This window comes from Prenolepis imparis, unplaced genomic scaffold (assembly GCF_030444845.1).
Source record: "Prenolepis imparis isolate NDT839.2.m4 unplaced genomic scaffold, iyPreImpa1.0 SCAF_8, whole genome shotgun sequence".
NCBI lineage: Eukaryota > Metazoa > Arthropoda > Insecta > Hymenoptera > Formicidae > Prenolepis > Prenolepis imparis.
Window position 1 is genome coordinate 16,392,441 of NW_028141166.1, and position 19,664 is coordinate 16,412,104.

Consider the following 19,664-nt stretch of genomic DNA (forward strand, 5'->3'; position numbering starts at 1 on the left):
ATTTTCTTCTAGAGATATTCATGCACTTCCGAAGCGCAGGAACACTTACACGCCATGGAGATTACGTAGAAAAATAATGTAAGTGTGTACCATTTGTATTCAACAAATTACGAAATAAAAATATATAAGGTTTTTAGTCGACTCACCTAATAATGATAAAAAAAATAATTAAATTATACTAGTAAACAATAGAAAGATTATTTATACCAACATATCCTCGTAAATATTGAAAACAATAAAATTTAATTTTGTAAACATTTGTGTGTAAAAAGAATATCTCACCTAGTATATATATAAAAAATATTATAAACGTATATATATACATTTAATTTTGCTATCCTTAATATCAAGATATTCATGTATTGCTTTATACATATTCGATTAATTAATTATCTCATTTCTTCTAAATATTAATTTTTATATAAAAATTTAAAATCATAATGTAAAATAATAACAATATCAAAGATTTTCCAGCAACTTGTAAAATATATAAATCTTACTGAAAAATTACAATTTTTAAATCAATAAATAAACAATATATGCTTAAGACATATAATCACTATATAATGACATGCATTTTATATCAAAGACACCATTACAATCATCTAGCATAATAATAAATTGTGCAGACAAACTATTTCAGTATCTGTAACATCTAAGTTCCTCAAATTCTTATACATTTATTCACACAGATAATTATTATTTGTAAACAAAACTTATCTTAAATAACAAATATTGTAAAAAAAACATTTACATATAAAAATAACTCGCATTTTTCCACAAAAATCCAAATAAATTTATATTATATTAATTAAAAAGTTTTATTTCATATATATTTTATATATGATTAAATACACACATATTTTTTTGTGTGTAAACAATAAAAAGCACTAAGGTGAGACAAACATATATTACACACAAGCGAAGATATTAAAAATATTATATACTGATATTTAGGATCTCAAAGACGAATTGATGTCAGTTGTAATAACCTTATTTTCTTTTATTATAAAGTTTATTTTTATAACTTAACGCAATAGCTTGTCATGATTAATATTTTTAATAATGATCATGTTTATTATTGCTAATGGAGGAGACATTAATTCGTCATTAATTAGGTAGGACAACGGTAAAGAAAATAAAAGGTCGGAGAATATGATTACTATCCTACATGATAATTATAAAATATTAATTCTTTTTACACTTTTTAATATTTATAATATAATGATTATTATGTTTTATAACATGCTCGGATCTTGGAAGAGAAGTTCTTCTGAGAATTCTATTCTAAATCTGTTATGTGTCTAATATAATATGCTAATCTTTCAATTATAAATGTAGTTAAATATATACCCAATAAATAGGTATTGGCAGGGTACATGCTTTTCGATCATCTACATGTAAAAAGTTAAACGTAAAAAAATGAAAAAAAAAAAAAACCAACAGAGTAAAAAATTTGCAAAGGAAGGAGTATCGGGATACGTGAGGATTACTGGATATAAAAAAAAGATACTCGTAATTTATCGTTACGGCTCAGAAATTATCGTCTCTCATGCTTGAAGTAATAATCTATAATCTATAATATTGTCCAACGATTTAAAATATATGAGATAATAAAGCAGATACAGAGGAGAAATAGCGACAAGCGACAGTGCGTCAAGCATATACAGCAAGCCGTAGCTTTCGATCCCAAAGATTGAACAATATACAATAAGCATATCCCATTTTTCCTATACAATTCAACGTCGAGCAGAAGCTAATATCTACGCGTCGTTTTCCCTCCACTTTTGTATCTCCTAAACAATGTCAAATTACGTCTCAAGTAAGATACGGTGATTTCCGAGCCCTATTATTTGATTTTATATGAATGCGTAATATAAATTTTATTCTACTTCCTTCAATCTCTCTCTCTCTCTCCAACTATATCACATTGTGCGTCAAATGTATCAAATTTTCTGTGCACTATTTATCTGAAATTCAATTAAGCATAATATACTAATGTAATTTTTATGACGTTGTAATAAAGGATTATACATGTTGATAATTTAGGCCCTTGGACAATGTCAGGCAACAGGCAATAGGAACAGGAAACAGAAAATGACCACCAATAGGAGCAGGTAATAATATCTATTCTGTTTTTTCTATTGGTGGATATTTTCTATTCTCTGTTCTTATTGCCTGTTGCCTGGCATGGTGTAAGGACCTTTTGTATAAAAGCACTATATTTTTTTTCAACCTTTCTTTTAATGTAGTTACTAGCAAAATCGTACTATATATTCACAAGATGTTTTATGCATAAAAGATCTAAAAAAAGTTAACAAATGTAATGTTATAAAAATTCAATTTGTTCTGTTATTAAGAATATTGTTAAATTACTAATCCGAACACAATTGTTAAATTGTATTTACAAAAATCATTCACATAGTTAGCAAAACTCAGTTGCGAGATCTGAAGAAAATCTATTATATATCAGGGACAAAAAAATAGCGATAAACATTCTATACATTGTAAGCGCATTAATCTTTCCGAAGGCACTAGACATATAAAATTAGATTGATCTAAAAAAAAAAAAAGATATTGCTTTAGCTAGGTTCAAAAATTTGGTCAAATGGAACTAATTGCGATGCCAAAGGGTGGAAAGAGGAGAGTTGTTTGACTGAGCTTGAAGACTCACCCTGCGGGCCAGAGGGGTTCGAGTTGGAGTTGGGCTGCGAGGAGTTGGGCTGAGGGGGCTGGGGTGGGGGCTGGGTCCCAGGAGGGGGCCCATTCTGTGGCATGTTCCAGGAGCTCCAGGAACCCCCGGGCCCACCCCCCGCAGCCCCGCCAGTACCCGCCGTGGGCCCGTAGCCCCCTGAAGCGGCCGCCGCCGGCCCACCTGCGATCATCAACCACACAAAACACGTGTCACCGACCGCATGTCACACCTCAAATCACTTTTCTTATAGCTCTATAGCGCTCTTTTAATTTATATTATTATTTTTATCTCTAATTTGTTAAAAACGTGTCTTAAGATATGTCTTTTTTTTCAGCGTTGCGTAAGAATATCTCTTGCACGATTTAAACGTTCATGCTTGGTTCTCTTAATATTGTGTGAACAAAGAAGAAGAAGAAGAAGAAGAAGAAGAAGAAGAAGAAGAAGAAAAAGAAGAAGAAAGCGATAGACAGATGATGATAATAATTGTATGTGAAAGTTGCTTTTGCGCAGAAAATGCTGCTGTGTGCAACATTCTGGTATCTAATTATGATAGCTTATATGTGTGTGTGGGTGTATGTGTAGCTTCTTTTTATTTTATAACACATGAGTATGATATTTATTGGATGGACTATGGAAAACAACATAGTATCATATCCAATGTTAGTATTCGCTACCAAGCATACTGTTTTTAGCACAGCAATTTGTGCTTTGAGATAATTTATGTTATAGACAAGTAGAAAAAAATTGTAAATGCTGTTTTAGTGTAAAAGCAGAATCTGTATAAAAATCTGGGAAAGTAAACTTCAATACAGAGAGACGTGAAAAAGGATTAAACTTGAAGAGAATCAAGCATAAACATAGATAAGATTATGAGGTCCAATATTTCGAATATGTATACGAAATATGTATTATGTTTTAATATATTTTATGTCAATCCAAACTAAATGCTGAAGTCTCATTCAAAATTTAAGATTAATAAAGAATGTATAATAATTATAATTACAATATATATTTTTCATAATTATAAACATATATATATGTACATAATTAATTATAAAAATATACAATAAGAAAAATCGAGAAAACTTACAAAAATCGATTCATTAGAAAATAAAAAAATATCCGCAAGTTTTTAAATACATTATATATATATATATATATATATATATATATATATATACATACACATTTATGTATCTTGTTATCTTATCTTTTATTATATTAGTTACAATCTATACTTGTCATGGAATAATAATAAATAAAATACATAAGTCTGGACTGACATAATTACTGTAACTTTCTTTGCGTAAAAATTGTCCTACTGTATTTTCTTTCAAAATAAATAAACCTCCAGGGGGCATTGTGCATATTAATCGTATTATATTGCGATTGTAGATTTCTCATGTTCTTATCTTTTACTTTCTTCTTCTAACCTCTCCAAGCAGGATGGAGGTGGAAGGGAGTGGAACAGGATTAAAGTTATATTTAGCTAAGACCTTATCGCTACTATTCCTGAGCATGATATAAACGAAGTTGATACTTGAGATTAATAATTTAGAAAAAATCAAATTAAATTTGTAACTTTTTAATGTAGCGCTTTAACTACGTATATACATCAGTCACATTGTATTTCTCCAACGCAAAGTTGATATCAACCTCGTTCACTTTCTCATGTACCCTGTACTGTACAAATAAGATAATTTTCTGAATATTTCAATAATATTGCTAATTTCTATTTATGTCCTATAATTTTATGTAGCATAATATAGTGTTTCAATTTTGCCATAAAAGTTTAGAAGTTCTAAATAATTTAATTTTAATTAATTAATGTATAAAGACCTTTTAATTTTAATTTACTAATTGACACAAATTGAAAATTATTATGTGTTGAACATAATAAATTCTTTTATAAAAATCTCTTTGATTATCTTGTTTGCTCAAATATCAATTGTCAATATTTTTATATCAACAAAAAAGATTGGAAAAACATAGAGAGAGAAACGGATTTTCTTTGTAAATATATTATCAAAATTTTGTAAAATATATATATATATATATATATATATATATATATGTATAACTCTCATTCAACAAGATATTATTATTGAATTTATCGAGCAAAATGTTGAATTACTTTTCGACGCATCAATCAATCAAATTCTTGAAAGATTAATATTAATTAATTAATTAATTAAATTCTTTACTTAAAATGTGAAAGTGAAGGAGAGAAAACATATTCGGATTTTTTTCCTAAATTACCATAGCTTCCATAGCCCTGAGTAGCTGCAGCAGGTTGAACATTATAGCTGCTACCCCATTGATGCGGTGGCGGCGGCGGGATTTGTTGCTGCTGAGGCGGTCCTGGTGGCGCACCCCAGCCTTGAGCATTATACTGGGTACTATATCCTGCATATCCACCGGTTTGAGGACTGGTACCCCAACCCTGATATTGTTGCATCATGTTACCAGGCGGACCCATCGGTCCTCCCATCATAGGGCCACCCATTTGCCCGTTAGGGCCACCCATAGGCCCCATATTCCCGGCCATTCCCATCGGCGGGCCACCCTGTTGAGGTGGGCCCCACTGACCCTGATGGCTATCGTTCATTTTGCTTGACGAGTCCCGTGGTTCTGCGCGTTTAATTTCAACCTGAAAAGAACAGATATCATGTAAATGTGTGTGTATTGTACAGATTATTTTATCAAAACCGATAAAAAGATTCTATATTTACATTAAAAATAAATTTTTGAAATAAAATTTAAAAATATATGTATACGCGCATTATATATTACCATTTACAATTATCTTTACGAAGTATTATATGTTTTAGGCTAATAAATTACTATTAATTAATATAATATTCTGCACATTAATGTTCATATCTCTTAAATAAAAGTAATATTTAATTCTAACTATAAAATAGAAAGTCATTAATTAAACGGTATACTTATATCATAAATTAACATGTTTTAATAACAATACTTATATTATAAATATATTAAAAACAGTTCACACTTAATACTATTCAAATTATAAAATTAGTTATCTTCCTATCAATTCAATATATAGATTTTATATATATGCTAATATTCGTATTAATTAATCATAGTAATTATAGTAATTAATGAATAAATAATTTATGTGACTAAAATTCCTACATATAATATTTCTAATTTCAAGAAAACAATACATATTAACAATGTACATATACATATACTTATTTTCTATTTACTGCATAAGATCATATGTCATGATAATATATGATCTTGTGCAGCATCATGATTACATGATGATGGTGTATTGGTATGTTATACCTGTTTTCCATTTAAGTTGACAAAATGTTCCGCGACGCATCTGTCCACTGCTTCTTCATCCTCGAAGCTGAGAAAGCCGAATCCTGTCGTCCAAACGTGAGAGAGTATAATGAAAAAAATGCTCGCCAGAATAATGCGAGAAAGCAGTTTTTACAATACAATGTGTAAAATATATGCAATCACAAAAGGATAATTATATTGTCCAGTCTTATAATATTGATTCGGTAATAAATTTTGTCGTTTATATTATTGAATAAAATAATCGCTTTTTATATTGCGCAATGTAAATTTTTCAGTAATCCACATTGAGTGTATAATGTCTCATCATGTTATATATCAATACAGTATTATACAATGCAATTCAAAACAAAATTTTGTTCTCATTTATTTTAGAAATTTATTCATTTATAAATTTAGAATGTTAAAATATATTAATTTATGTATGTTAAAAAATATTAATTTATGTATTTAATATATGTATTTCTATAAAAAAGACTAGCTGTTAAAAACAGACAAGAAATTGAGAAAGAGAAATTTTAGTGCCGTACAACTATTGGCTGAGTCCATTGTCTCGCCTCTCAACAAATTTATTATGTCTTATAATAAGATAGAAATATCGTTGTGACTTTTTTCTTCATTATAATTAAACTTAGATTTTTTAATTAGATTTTTTTGAATGATACAAACATTTAAAACAATGCGAAAAATTACGATACGAGAAATTATATATTATTGTACCAGATTATGTAAACCTCTATAATAACATATATATTTTGTAATATGTTTATAATGTAGTTCGAAAGTTACACGTACTCAATTTTTTCTTATAAAATTAAAAATTTTATTTTTATTTTTAGTAATTAATATGAATACCATTATACAACTGAGATAATTGTAATTCTTAATCTATAATCTATAATCTTTATAATAAATATTATCTAAAATAAACTACATTATTCAAAAATTTTGATAAATAGCCGCAAATAATAAGAATTTTGATAAAAAAAAAAGATTTAAACTTAAATATTATTTCGTGTTAAATTTATAATCCATGCGTATGTGTATTAAAAATTCTGTTACTATAATAATCATTTTCAATGCATTCACTGTCGATAACATGAGAAATTTATGTTGAATATAAAATGTCATAATATTATATAATGTACATTATCAGACAAATAAAATATATATTATTATTAAACAATGAATGCATTTGTTGTATCACTTCTTTATAAGATAATAAATTTAATAGCTTATATTTTCTATTTTCTAATTTTGATAGATACTTTCTAATTTTGATGATGGCTGACTTTAAGAAGCTTCTCGATAAAAGTATTAGAATATTTTAGTCCGAAAAATAAGCAGACATACACAAAGCCAAATGTCAACTTCTTGAATGCAACCACCACACACACACAAACAGCTATTATGTAGCCGGAAAATATTTGAAAATAATTGGAAAATGTTTGTATCTAATCTAACAAAAGTACTAGTCACAACCTTATTTGTAAGTACAATAGTGATGCTTAGCCAATAGTTTCCAGCTATAAATATAAATTTATTCGTTTAGTTTTATTTTAAAATACATTATTATTATATTATTTATATTATTAATACGTTACTTTTTTCCTTTTAGACTATATTTTATAAATTTAATATAAATAATTACAACTCTATATATGAATAATTATAAATGAAAATATAATTACATAAATGAATTATTTCAAAGCACGATATTAAATGCATAATATCTAACAAAAGTGGGATCGCTTACTAATTACATAGCAAACTTAAGCTATGTATAACTTACAATAGCATAATTTGATAGCCTTATATTTAATAAAACTTAGCCAAAACGCATTATATATAAATTGCATTATTTAATTAATGTAAAGTATCACAACGTGTAACGTAATCCTCGCAAAAGAACAAGATATATTACAAAAGAAAAATTAAATCTGAATATCATAAATAATTGCGCAATATTAGATAATTTTAAATTGTATTATTTAATCTTACAATTAGAGAAAATAAACTGCTTAAAATATTAAAAATTGTTAACTCTTATTGAGATCTTAATATCACTTTTTATTATACGATAATAATACGATAATAATGAATGTACTGCAATAAAGTCAGAATTTTTGATGAAAAAAGCTTGTACTTTTACAAAATTATCTTTAATTAACCAAAATTAACCAAAAAATATTTAATTTCTTTCACATTCATATTAATTCTGCATATGTGTACAATAAAATTATTTTAAATTATGTTACACATATAATTTAATACATCTATTATAGATTTAGAATGTATGAAATAAATATGGAATCTCTTATATGTTATTTCTTCTAGAAAAAAGAATTCAAGAATTCTGACTATAAGTTTGATAATATTATAAAGATTACGAAAAGGTTTAACTTATTCTATAGCTGTTTTAATATATTGTTCAATAGTTTTCACAATTTATTCTTAAAATATATACAATATTGAAAAAAACACAATTTGAAACTAATATTTGTTTAAAAAAGCACAAAATAATTTTCTACCAAAAAAGAAAAAGAATCGAATATATGTAATACTAATAGAAAAATATTTAAATAATGATGTGAAAACCATCAAACATAATGTATCAATTAGCATATCTTGATATAAAAGTCAATTTACACTTACCTCTGGATTTCTTCTTCTCCTGATCGTACATTATAACCACTTCCATGACTTTGCCAAAGCGGGTGAAATAGGACCTTAAGTCAGTCTCCGTCACATTACTTGGCAACCCACCAAGAAAAACTTTTGGAAAACCACCACTACGTTTTGGCTTCTGAAGAGTGCGTGGATTACATGGTTTTGGATCAATCTGTAATATAAAACATCAACAAAACATGTTTTATTTAACTTTCACACTCATGTATGTATAATCTTAATTGTCTTAATCTTGTGTAATTGCAATTAAATATGCTATTCAGCAATCTATTTTGTAAATTTAGTTTACAGAGAAAATGTTTTCCCCCAAAAAAAAAAAAAAAAAAAAAAAAATCTATATCTATATCAAAACGTCATTACATACCGTACGTCCGTCAAGTTGATGAGGACCATTTTGGAGAACTAAAGAAACATTAGCGGGATCGCTAAATGTTACAAATCCAAAACCTCGACTGCGCCCAGATTCGCTGTTTTTCATAACAACGCAATCGATGACTTCGCCATAACGGCCAAAGTAACGTTGGAGATTCTCTTGGGTTGTTTCCCATGATAACCCACCAACGAACAATTTACTGAAACAAGAAAGAATTTCTTTAATATATGCATTACATAATTTAAAGAGTAATCACTACACGAGTAAATCTATAACAACTGCATGATATCATTATAACTCTTCGAAATTCATTTGAGTGCTTATCTCGATAGAAAAATATTTTGTGAAGCTTGAGTCATATTTTTCAATACTTTTATCTTTTCATAAAAGGAAATATTTTTAGATAAAGAGAAATAAGTTTTATGGGTCTATTCTGTAAAAATGCTCTTTAACGCTGCATCTCTATAAGCTCTATAGCACTGTAGGGCAAAAAAGAAAGAGCTAAAGCGTTACAAAGCTACAGAGGTTATAGAGCAAAAATTTTCTTACAGAATATATGACTTGATTTAATTTTTAATTTGAACTTTTGTAAGAAATAATTAATAGTAATTAATAATAAAAAAAAAGGAATATATGGGCTTTATTTTTACATTTTCTCAAACTCATATATATTAAATAATAAATATATCTATTGTATAAATGTATAAAGATCTTATAGAATGTAGCAATTAAAAAACTGTAATAATTTAAATCAAAATATGATATATATGTATATATACACACACGCAAATATAAATATGTAAAAATAAATATTTTAAAAAGTAAGCATGTTTCATATTTTATGTATACATGTGTATCCTAAAATTTAATAAAAATATTATTTAACAAAATTTTTCAGTTTCAAATATAATTTTTGAAAACGAATGTGTGTGTGTTACCTTCCCTGAAAAAAGAAAAAAGTACAAATATATGTATACGCTGCTTATATGAAACAAAAATACATCAATAATGAATACAAATATTAAAATTACAATTGATATCTGCATCTCTCTGCCAACTATTTTAAAAACTCAAACCCAAAAGTCACTTCAATAGATATCTAGATGTATATTACGTTACATACATGTTAATTACATCAACATTTAATCAAGAGGCACAGAACTCCTCCAGAGACGAGCAAGCACCTAATCTATCGGGAATTAGAGCGTAAAAATAGAGAATCGAATAGCCTGCGAACGCGAGCGAGACCGCTTTCGCGATGCTGCCATAAAAGAATGTGCGAGTGATATAGGGGAGGGAAAAGGGGGAGGGGACTCCAGATTTTCGCACGATATTATTCAGAGAAGATTCGGAGCAAGATTGAACGAAACCGGAGGGCGCGAATATGCCGAGTCAACTCTAACCGGCGAATCTCACGAAGTGGAGTCACGCATCATCACGAGGAAAAAAAAGAGAGAAAGAGAGAGAGAGAGAGAGAGAGAGAGAGAGAGAGAGAGAGAGAGAGAGAGAGAGAGAGAGAGAGAGAGAAAAGGCCAGCGCATCTCTCTCGTCTCGGCGAAGGCCTATTCGGGCTTTCGGTGGCAGGAACGAGGATATCGAAACGACGAGGATCGAACCGGGAAGGCGAGAGTAGAAGGATCGAGCGGAAAAATGGTCGAGTGAGGAGAAAATGGAGCTCTCGCGCGACGAAAATGATGGCCCCGCCAACTCGGGACACGGTTCTCTTTTTCCGCGAGCAACTCTGGCTACCGAGTGGTCGCGGCCGCGATGTAACAAGAACGGCTACTCACCCCTTTTCGTCGTCGTCCATTTCGGTCTTCACTCTCATAATATTTCACTTAAAACTACGAGAATGCTGTCTATTTTAGGGCGCGAGTGGAAATATGGCACGATGCTTTAGCGCGGACGAGGGTAATGGCTTCGCACAACGCGACGTCGAGAACAGAATGTAAACGTAACGAAGCGACGCGCGTCACTTCCGCCGTCACGATGCGCCGCTAGTCAAATCAGGGTCCGATCGCGCAGGAGCGTCTCGACTCCCGACCGGTGTGGCACCTTCGGTGTCCAAAAAATTCGAATTTATTTAATTTTCGATAAATTACATTCTCGATCCGACAATAATCGCGTCTTATTGCGAAAGAAACGCGACTTCGTATGAATCGATGAATAAATGTACATATAAATGAAAAAAAAAGAAATATATATATATATATTAATTTTTACCATACTATAGGCACAGAATTGTATCGTCCCTTATTCATTATGTACGACTCTGCGAGGAACAATATTCATTCGTAACGTGCCTATATCCTGTCCGATATCTATGCCATATATTCGTTGCACACTCGCGAATAACGACTTGTGAATTCGAAACTATCTTATATTTACGTATCGAGAGCACGAATGTTAAAAGGTTACTTGAACACGTCGGTTATTTGGAGTTCAACGATCTGTCGTCGTGCACTATGCGCCAAGCGTGCTGCGTCACAGTTTTCTGGAAGAGCTTTCTCTCTCTCTCTGAGATCTCACAACCGAATATTTTTTATGCAAATTTCCAGATAAGCAGATAAAGAATATATCAATATCGGTGAAAACTAACCGCTGAGAATGTAGTTCTCGTAAATACAAGAGGCGACTATAAAGCGTGTGGCAGCAATGTCTTTTTTAACCATACGAGCAAAGTGATGTGGTAACACTGCAATGGAGGGAAATTTGATTGCGTCTTGCTTTCGCCAGCTGACTTCAGCTCGTGCGATATATTTGTCCAAGCTGATCCATTTAGTAAAAATTATTACATATATGAGATAATATGAAAAAAATTTTAGCCAGACATATACAATTAAATTCTTCTACATAAAACACGATTGAATGCCTTAAATTGCATTAAATATTACACGATAATATAAAATATATACATATATTTCATATTATTAATATAATATATATATAATTTCAATTACATATTCTTGATCTTTTAATTTTATAGAACATATAAATCTTAAATTATTAAAATTAAATTATTATTTATTACACGCGATGATGACCGTCTATAATAGAAATATATAAGAAATTGAAATAAACACAACAGCAACTAGTTTATTATTAGCTGATTTAACCTGATGTATTGAAAAAGTTTTCAAAAAAATGAAATATTGCTAGAGTACAAGAAATATTTACTAGATTATACATCACACATAAGATTTTGTAAGTAATTTATTATTTAATCAGAGCATTTAACTGTTTAATAGTAACATAATACATATACATCTTTATATATTATACTATTTAAAAATCAGAAATAATCGCAGAAAGTATTTTTATTATAAGTACTTATTTACTTTTTTTGCGGGGCAGTTTTTTTTCCAGGAAGAAATACCTGTGTTAATTTTCTAAATGGTATCTCGACACATAATGTAAGAATTAAAGCAACCAAAAAGGAAGAGACTGTGTCTGGAATAGAATCCCATATCTAGACGAAGAAAATTCTTCTAAATATATATAATAACAGCTATATTTGTAAGATTATTGTTTAAATGGATAATATGCAAAAAAAAACACGATTAGTATACGATTGCAACCTTATAAAATAGAAAAGAATTCTCATATACGTACCACATCATAAATTGAAAACATCCTAGGATTTCTTCTTCGTCCATTGTTATAAATGTGAAATATATCACTGACAAGGAAAACTCCATAAGTTAATTTTCCTAATATTTGGACCCAACTAGGTGTCAAAAATTTGTGGTAAAATGCTATTAAAAAAGAAATATATTAAAAAATTAAAATAAAACAATAATCTTTTAATATCAACACTTTGTGTGAAAAATATATAATTTATATTTTTAAAAATATGTTAAATATATGTATTTTTATCGTCTTGAAAAAAATTAATGATTTTTATTATAAATTATATATAAATATTGCAATTTTTTAAATCAACTTGAGATTATAATTATTAATTTTTTATAATATTTCTTTACTATAAATGCAACACAATTAAACATTTTTAATTCACAAAGTGTTAATTATGGTTAATTAGTATTAAACTGTTTCGATTATATACATACTTAAACGACTGTCAAGGGATAGTACAACTATTGTAGCACAAGTGCAAACAGCAAATAGTAGTTTCTGATAAAATGAACAAAATCCGCCTTCTAAAGGTGACCCCTTGAAATATGGCATAAAAAATCTATGCGTCCACAATTGAAATGTGACAGCCATAGTTAGAGGCAATATTAAGACCAATACATGCGACCAGAACTATAAAATATAAAATATGATGAATCGGCATGTGTAATTGATTCAAAAGTAAATATCGATAAAAAATAATATAACATACTGTCGATATTTCCCGTTTTATTCCTCTATGATCGTGAAGTATTGCACCCGCGGTTATACCAACAAGATATGCAATAAAGCGCATATACGTCTGAATATAATTTGACGCAAAATACGGTGTATCGCTGAAGTGTTGCACACTAAAAGAATTATTATAATTTAATAAAATATAAAAATATAGACACTCATCTCTGTATCTAATGAAAGGTATATCTTTTAATAAATAAATAAATATATATATTTTTTTATTTATATAATGCTATAAATATATACGCTATTTCACGAAACACGCTAATATATGTAAATAATAAATGCATAACTTACCGCAGCGTAAACAGAAAAACAGGCGGTACACCGTATGAATATGTTATGAAAAACGGTATAGCACAGCTGATGATTGTTAGTATTCCGAGAAAAGGATATCCAATTTTACGAGGCATACACCAAAATGCGTAAATTACAAATTGGCTAAGAATAAATAACTGGAAATCGACGGATAAATACCACGTTTGAAACATACACTAAAACAAAAAAGAAAGACAGATAATGTTCACAAATTCTTTACCTGTATATGTTTAATTAATCTTAAATCTTACCATTTCTGTTGGTTTTGCATAATTGTTAATGTACAATAGATTTGCCCACCAATTAGTGGAACATTCCTTGCCTTCTTGTACGATTTCTTGCTTCCAAAAGGGTCCCGAACCAAGAAGCGGTAAAATCCAAGCATGGAAGAAGATTATTATGGCATAGGATGGTGTTAATCTATTAATTTATAAATCAAAATATATTTTAATAGAATCACACAATATGATATGACTCTTTAGATGCTAAATTTATAATCTTAATATATTTAATTATTATCTAATTATATAATATTTAATTATTGATATTAATATATATTTAATATTTAATTATTATTTTAATTTTTACCTCAAATATCTTGTTATAATATCATTGAAAAAATTGAATTGCTTCCTTCGATCTAGATCCGCTAACATATGATATGTGACTAGAAGAGCACCCAAAGCAAAAAACATGTCTATCACAACTTTTCCATTTAAATAAAAGGCTATTACCGGTAGAGAAAATAACTACAAAAAAGATATTATTAAATTTACAAGTTAAACTTTAGTCAAACATTAATCAATAAACTGTTTTAATAATTAAGAGCCAGCCTTTTTCAAATATAAAATTAAAGGCTAAGCGAATGAAGAGAGATATTTACAAATAAATCAAATCAAAAATGCAGGTCTATTTTTGTTCAATAAAACAAAATATAATTAATGTTCTAGAACATAATTTTAAATATATATTATATTATAAATATTTAAATGTTATATAATCATGGACACTAAAAATTTGCACACAATACAAAAAATCTTTTCAGTGAGTTTTGAACACAAAAATTCGCAAGGATGATCTCGAAAATAATATTTATATATTATATGATATCATAGTTTTTCTTCATGCACACTTAGCCTTTTATTTAATATTGATAAAATAAAACGACATACCAAATACAAAATATTAAGAATATTATGTAGAAGTATATATTATTGCTTCTATTATATTATAATATGTCCATTAAAAAATGCAATACTTACTCTTTCAAAATCTATGACATTAACCGTCGGATTAGCATAATATTGTATCACTCGATGTCCATTTAGTACAACTAGTGACAAGAAAAATCGTACAAAGTGTATGCTGTCGAGTCCCGGATTTGAATAATTTACTTGAAGAACACTTTTAAAATTTCTTCGAAGTGAGAAACAAAGTAATGCACTTCGAAAAGTTGATGCACTTCCGCTACTTAATTCATTCTCATACCAAGTACTGACGAGTATCACAATCACCAAGCTTAGTAGTATGATACTGAAAAAGATTATAGAGATGTATCACAACACATAGTATTATTTTAAAATGTATAACTTACTTAGCAACAATTAAATTTATATATAATTAATTATTAATTTTTTATTTTTATTTTTATAATATAATGAATTATATTTTTTTGCTTTATTATGCAAAAATAGGTACTATTATTATACAACATACTTTTATTACGAAAGATATACATGTGATAAAATAATTTTAAAAAAGAGAACAAGAGGAATTAACAAAGAAAAAGAAAACGACAGAAATAACTCATGTAAAATCTGAATATTTTTAATTGTTTTAAGCAAAAATAATGATTGTTTTTATATGACAAATCTCTTAAACTTGCATTCTTAATATCACTCACCAATATATTGTTGCAGCGAGAGTAAATTTAGGCGCTTCATCAATCGTTTGGCAAAAATTTATCTGAACGGCAGTCTCTATATTAATATTATTATTTGCACCGATCTTTTGCAGAGGCCTTTTTAAAGCTGTTTCTACATCTTCTGCACTACATGTTGATGGTACACATAGGGCTAATTGCAAGAAATAGCGACGAATGCGGTGAGTATTTCCTCGTTCCTGTATACATCACCATAATATACATAAAACTAATTATATATAATAATAATAATATAATAATATATTATAATATACCTCTACTGCATCCCAAAAAGATTCATTTGGGTTATAATCCATGGTTTGTTTATGAGAAATCGATCCATCTTTCCTTTTATATTCAAGATCGACTAAACAATATCTGCCAGCAACTGCATTTTCAACTTCCCCGGCATCAATATTCAAATTGTAACATTCATCAAAATTACCTAAATGTTTTGTGTGACCGTATAATACGCCATCAGGATATTTCGATGAAGAATCGAACACTAAAACAAAATTTTATATGATAAAATCTATTGTATATGCATATGTGTGTTGCGTGTTGCATATCGATACTTTTTTATTTTTACTAAAGCATATAACTTTGTGATACACACATTATTTGTTCCTGTTTTGATATAGATTCGTTAATTGTATATTTAAGAAATGTTTTATTAAAAACTAAATAAAAAATTAATGATTCAAATAGCAAAACTATTTTTATCAAGTTTCATAATTCTTCCTCATAATAAAAAAAACATAATATATATATAATTAAAAGAAATTATAATAAAATTAAAAAAGGAATAATTCTGAGTCAGAGACTTTTCTAAAAAGTTGTAAAAATAATAAAAACAGTTTCGCTACTATATTTTTAATTTGTTTTTAGAATGTTTTGCAACACTTTAAATTTTTATAACATTTTTATAACATGGTTAATAGAAATAAATAATTTCGCGAATAAAATTTTACTGCTTTATCAAAAGTCAAATGAGATATTTTGTGTACAGAATTACCAAAAATTCTAACGCGAAAATATTAAAATAATAAATAAAAGCGCTTCAGGGCTAATGAACGATCTAAATTAAAGATTATATTATGCATATACAAACACGCATGTATACATATATATGTACGCATAACAATCACTCATCTATTAATTTTTATAGCTTATTTAATATTTTTATTATTCAACTAATGTTTTGTTTTTTAGTTATATATAGTTACGTGCGTAATACTTTTTAGCTATAGACAATATAGCAATCATCATAAATTAAAATTGTAAATTTCTGACATGTATATACACTCATATATAATTTGATTATTATTTTTTATAAAAAATTTGAAATTTTTAACTCTGATTATATATCTCGTGAATATAATTTTTATATTTTATTTTATATTTTTATTTTGTTTTTTAATTCGTTATGTACGGATACTGCTTTTTTTAGATGTAACCGCGCATATTCTCAATAACAATCATCATAAATTAAAATGGAATGTAAATTTCTAACATGTCTGCTCATACATCTTGATTATTACTTAAAATTTAAGACTAAAACCACCTGATTGTACTTGTGGGTACGCGAGAATAATAATGCCTTCCGCATTCCCAGAGAGTTTATGACATGCGGTTTATAGATTCCTTCTGTTTACAGATTTTTTTTCACAAGATGAAGTAGTTAAACTAGTGTTTAAGCGATAATATATGTTTTTTAAATATTACAAAAAAATTTGATTAAGTTTATGGGAAGATCTTAATGCTCCGAAATGTTACATCATTCTAGATCTATATATAGAGATGAAAAACGCGCGCAATAAAAAATTAAATATTCAAGAAAAAAGAAAAGAAAAAACAATAATCTATATTGCATATTATGTTGTCAAATTAATCAATATTAAACTCGTCGTTAAAGAATAAAATTGCTCACACAATTGATTACAAATTGATTACAAATTGATTACAAATTGTTCACAATTATTAATCCATAAGATTTGTCGAAATATATATATATATAATCTTTGTACTAATAATTGCTCGCAGCATGAAAATAAAACAACGAGAAAGCAAATCAAAAAGACAATATAATAAAATTTGATTAAAATACTTTTTTTAAAACAGATATTAGAGATACGAAAATGTATAAAACGCGTTACAAATTATTTATATTAATTAAATATAACATATAGTCTCTCTTTTTTTCCCGTATAATATTTAAAGAAGAATATATATATATATAATTTTGAGAAGAATATATTTATATAATATCTTTTGAAATAATCATCTATGAGTTTATCTTTTGAAATAATCATCTAATCATCTAGTTTTTAAATAATTGTAATTTTCGATAGTTTACTTACTTTGCACAGCCCACAGAGTACCATTTTGCAATTCATTTAAAAATCGTTGTGCGTCTTCTTTACATTTTCCATTTGGCAAATCGTCGGACTGAGCGAAGATTATAGGTAACAACGGTAGATTGATAGGATTTAACGATTCCGTATTTGCGAAACACTGTTTATTATTACAACCATCGCCATTTAAAATATTGCTTAGGTCCGCCTGATCGAAAGAATTTTTTTCATTAAATGTCCATTGTTCTGATGCGGCATGGCTTTGGTCCACAAAGCTGCTTGATACTCTCAACAATAATGTGCTAACGGAAATTAGCACAGTTTGTTTGAACATTATCAAACAAATGATTGTCTGCGATGAACGAACAGCGATAAACTAAAAGCTTGTAGCTTTGTTTATGTCTACTTATATTTATTCACCTTACCCCACTACACCATAGAGAGCCAGTTACCTAATATATATATATATATATATATATATATTAGGTAACTGGCTCTCTATGGTGTAGTGGGGTAAGGTGAATTATTACGATATGAATAACAATAATAATGTTTTGTCATCTGAAAAAAATAATTTATTACAATTTTATTAATTTTATTGAGAGATATGTTTTCTGAAGCGAGAATATATGTATATATATATATATTCTAAATTCGAATATATGTATATATATATATATTCTAAATTCGAGGATTATTAATTTGATGGAACTTAGTAATCTCAAACCAAGAGATACCGTTCCGAAAAATTAGAATTAATTTTCGTGCTTGGCTCTTAGGCCGATTTTAAGAATCACATTTAGTTATTAAATACTGAGAGCCGATAAAAATATTTCTTAATATATATATATATATATATTTATTACGATGAATAACAATATTAATGTGTTGTCATCTGAATATATACAGGGTGTCCCAGAATGATGGGGACTAAATTCGTGTGCAGATTCCTGGGATCATTTGGAGACGATTTTTCTTCAGCAAAAATGTCGAGAGAGGTCATTAATATTGTGTGATAACACATTAATATTGTTATTCATCGTAATAAATATATATATATGTATATATATATATATTATATTCTCGCTTCAGAAAACATCAATAAACCACTAATTAAAATAACAAATAAAATTTTAATAAATTATTTTTTTCAGATGACAAAACACAAATATTTTGTTATTCATATCGTAATTTAAATTGCATAACGTATTTAATTTCGCATCTTTCGAATTCATCTTACAAAAATGGAAATTATTCTACTTTATGTTAGAGAGAGAGAGAGAGAGAGAGAGAGAGAGAGAGAGAGAGAGAGAGAGAAAGAAAGCTAAAATTATTTATTCTCTCTTTGAAGGACTCTCTTTCAGTAAACCCATACAGCACAACAAGGTTGCAGCAACATTGTGGCAACATTTCATTGCAATACTAAACATTGCATAAACATTGTGAAATGTTGCTTCAGGATTGGTGCAAGATTGCAGCAACGGTAAAATATGTCATCCGCTTTCAGAAATATTGATAACACATTGCAGCAATAATGCAATAAAATATATATGCAATATTACTATTGGATTATTGGAAATGTGCCAATACATGATCGGACTGAATGTTCTG

At 28.1% G+C, this 19,664-nt stretch overlaps 2 protein-coding genes across 10 annotated transcripts in view; both read right to left on the minus strand.

Annotated features, from left to right (window-relative positions):
* The window catches only part of Hrb27c (Heterogeneous nuclear ribonucleoprotein at 27C), a 58,233-nt gene extending 47,173 nt beyond the window's left edge, over positions 1–11,060 (minus strand). For 4 of the 9 annotated variants that reach the window (XM_083044311.1, XM_083044310.1, XM_083044313.1 and 1 more), the window contains exons 1-6: positions 10,880–11,059; positions 9,081–9,288; positions 8,684–8,870; positions 6,011–6,093; positions 4,955–5,345; positions 2,675–2,875 (exon numbers count right to left, since the gene is read on the minus strand). In XM_083044311.1, coding sequence (XP_082900437.1) covers positions 2,675–2,875; positions 4,955–5,345; positions 6,011–6,093; positions 8,684–8,870; positions 9,081–9,288; positions 10,880–10,917 — 1,108 coding nt within the window. In that variant the 5' untranslated portion in view covers positions 10,918–11,059. Of the gene's footprint in view, positions 1–931; positions 1,971–2,674; positions 2,876–4,954; positions 5,346–6,010; positions 6,094–8,683; positions 8,871–9,080; positions 9,289–10,879 lie in introns of those variants that run through there. The other 5 variants (XM_083044307.1, XM_083044314.1, XM_083044316.1 and 2 more) reach the window with 4 other exon arrangements.
* Positions 11,061–12,284: 1,224 nt separating this feature from the next.
* Positions 12,285–18,449, minus strand: LOC145939668 (nose resistant to fluoxetine protein 6-like). Its single transcript, XM_083044142.1, has 11 exons — positions 18,060–18,449; positions 15,975–16,204; positions 15,682–15,899; positions 15,041–15,311; positions 14,367–14,527; positions 14,030–14,198; positions 13,758–13,954; positions 13,435–13,573; positions 13,160–13,355; positions 12,702–12,844; positions 12,285–12,558 (listed from the first exon to the last, which is right to left on the minus strand). Exons 1-11 carry the CDS (start codon positions 18,385–18,387, stop codon positions 12,424–12,426), a joined length of 2,187 nt encoding a protein of 728 aa, XP_082900268.1. The 5' UTR covers positions 18,388–18,449; the 3' UTR covers positions 12,285–12,423.
* Positions 18,450–19,664: the final 1,215 nt, after the last annotated feature.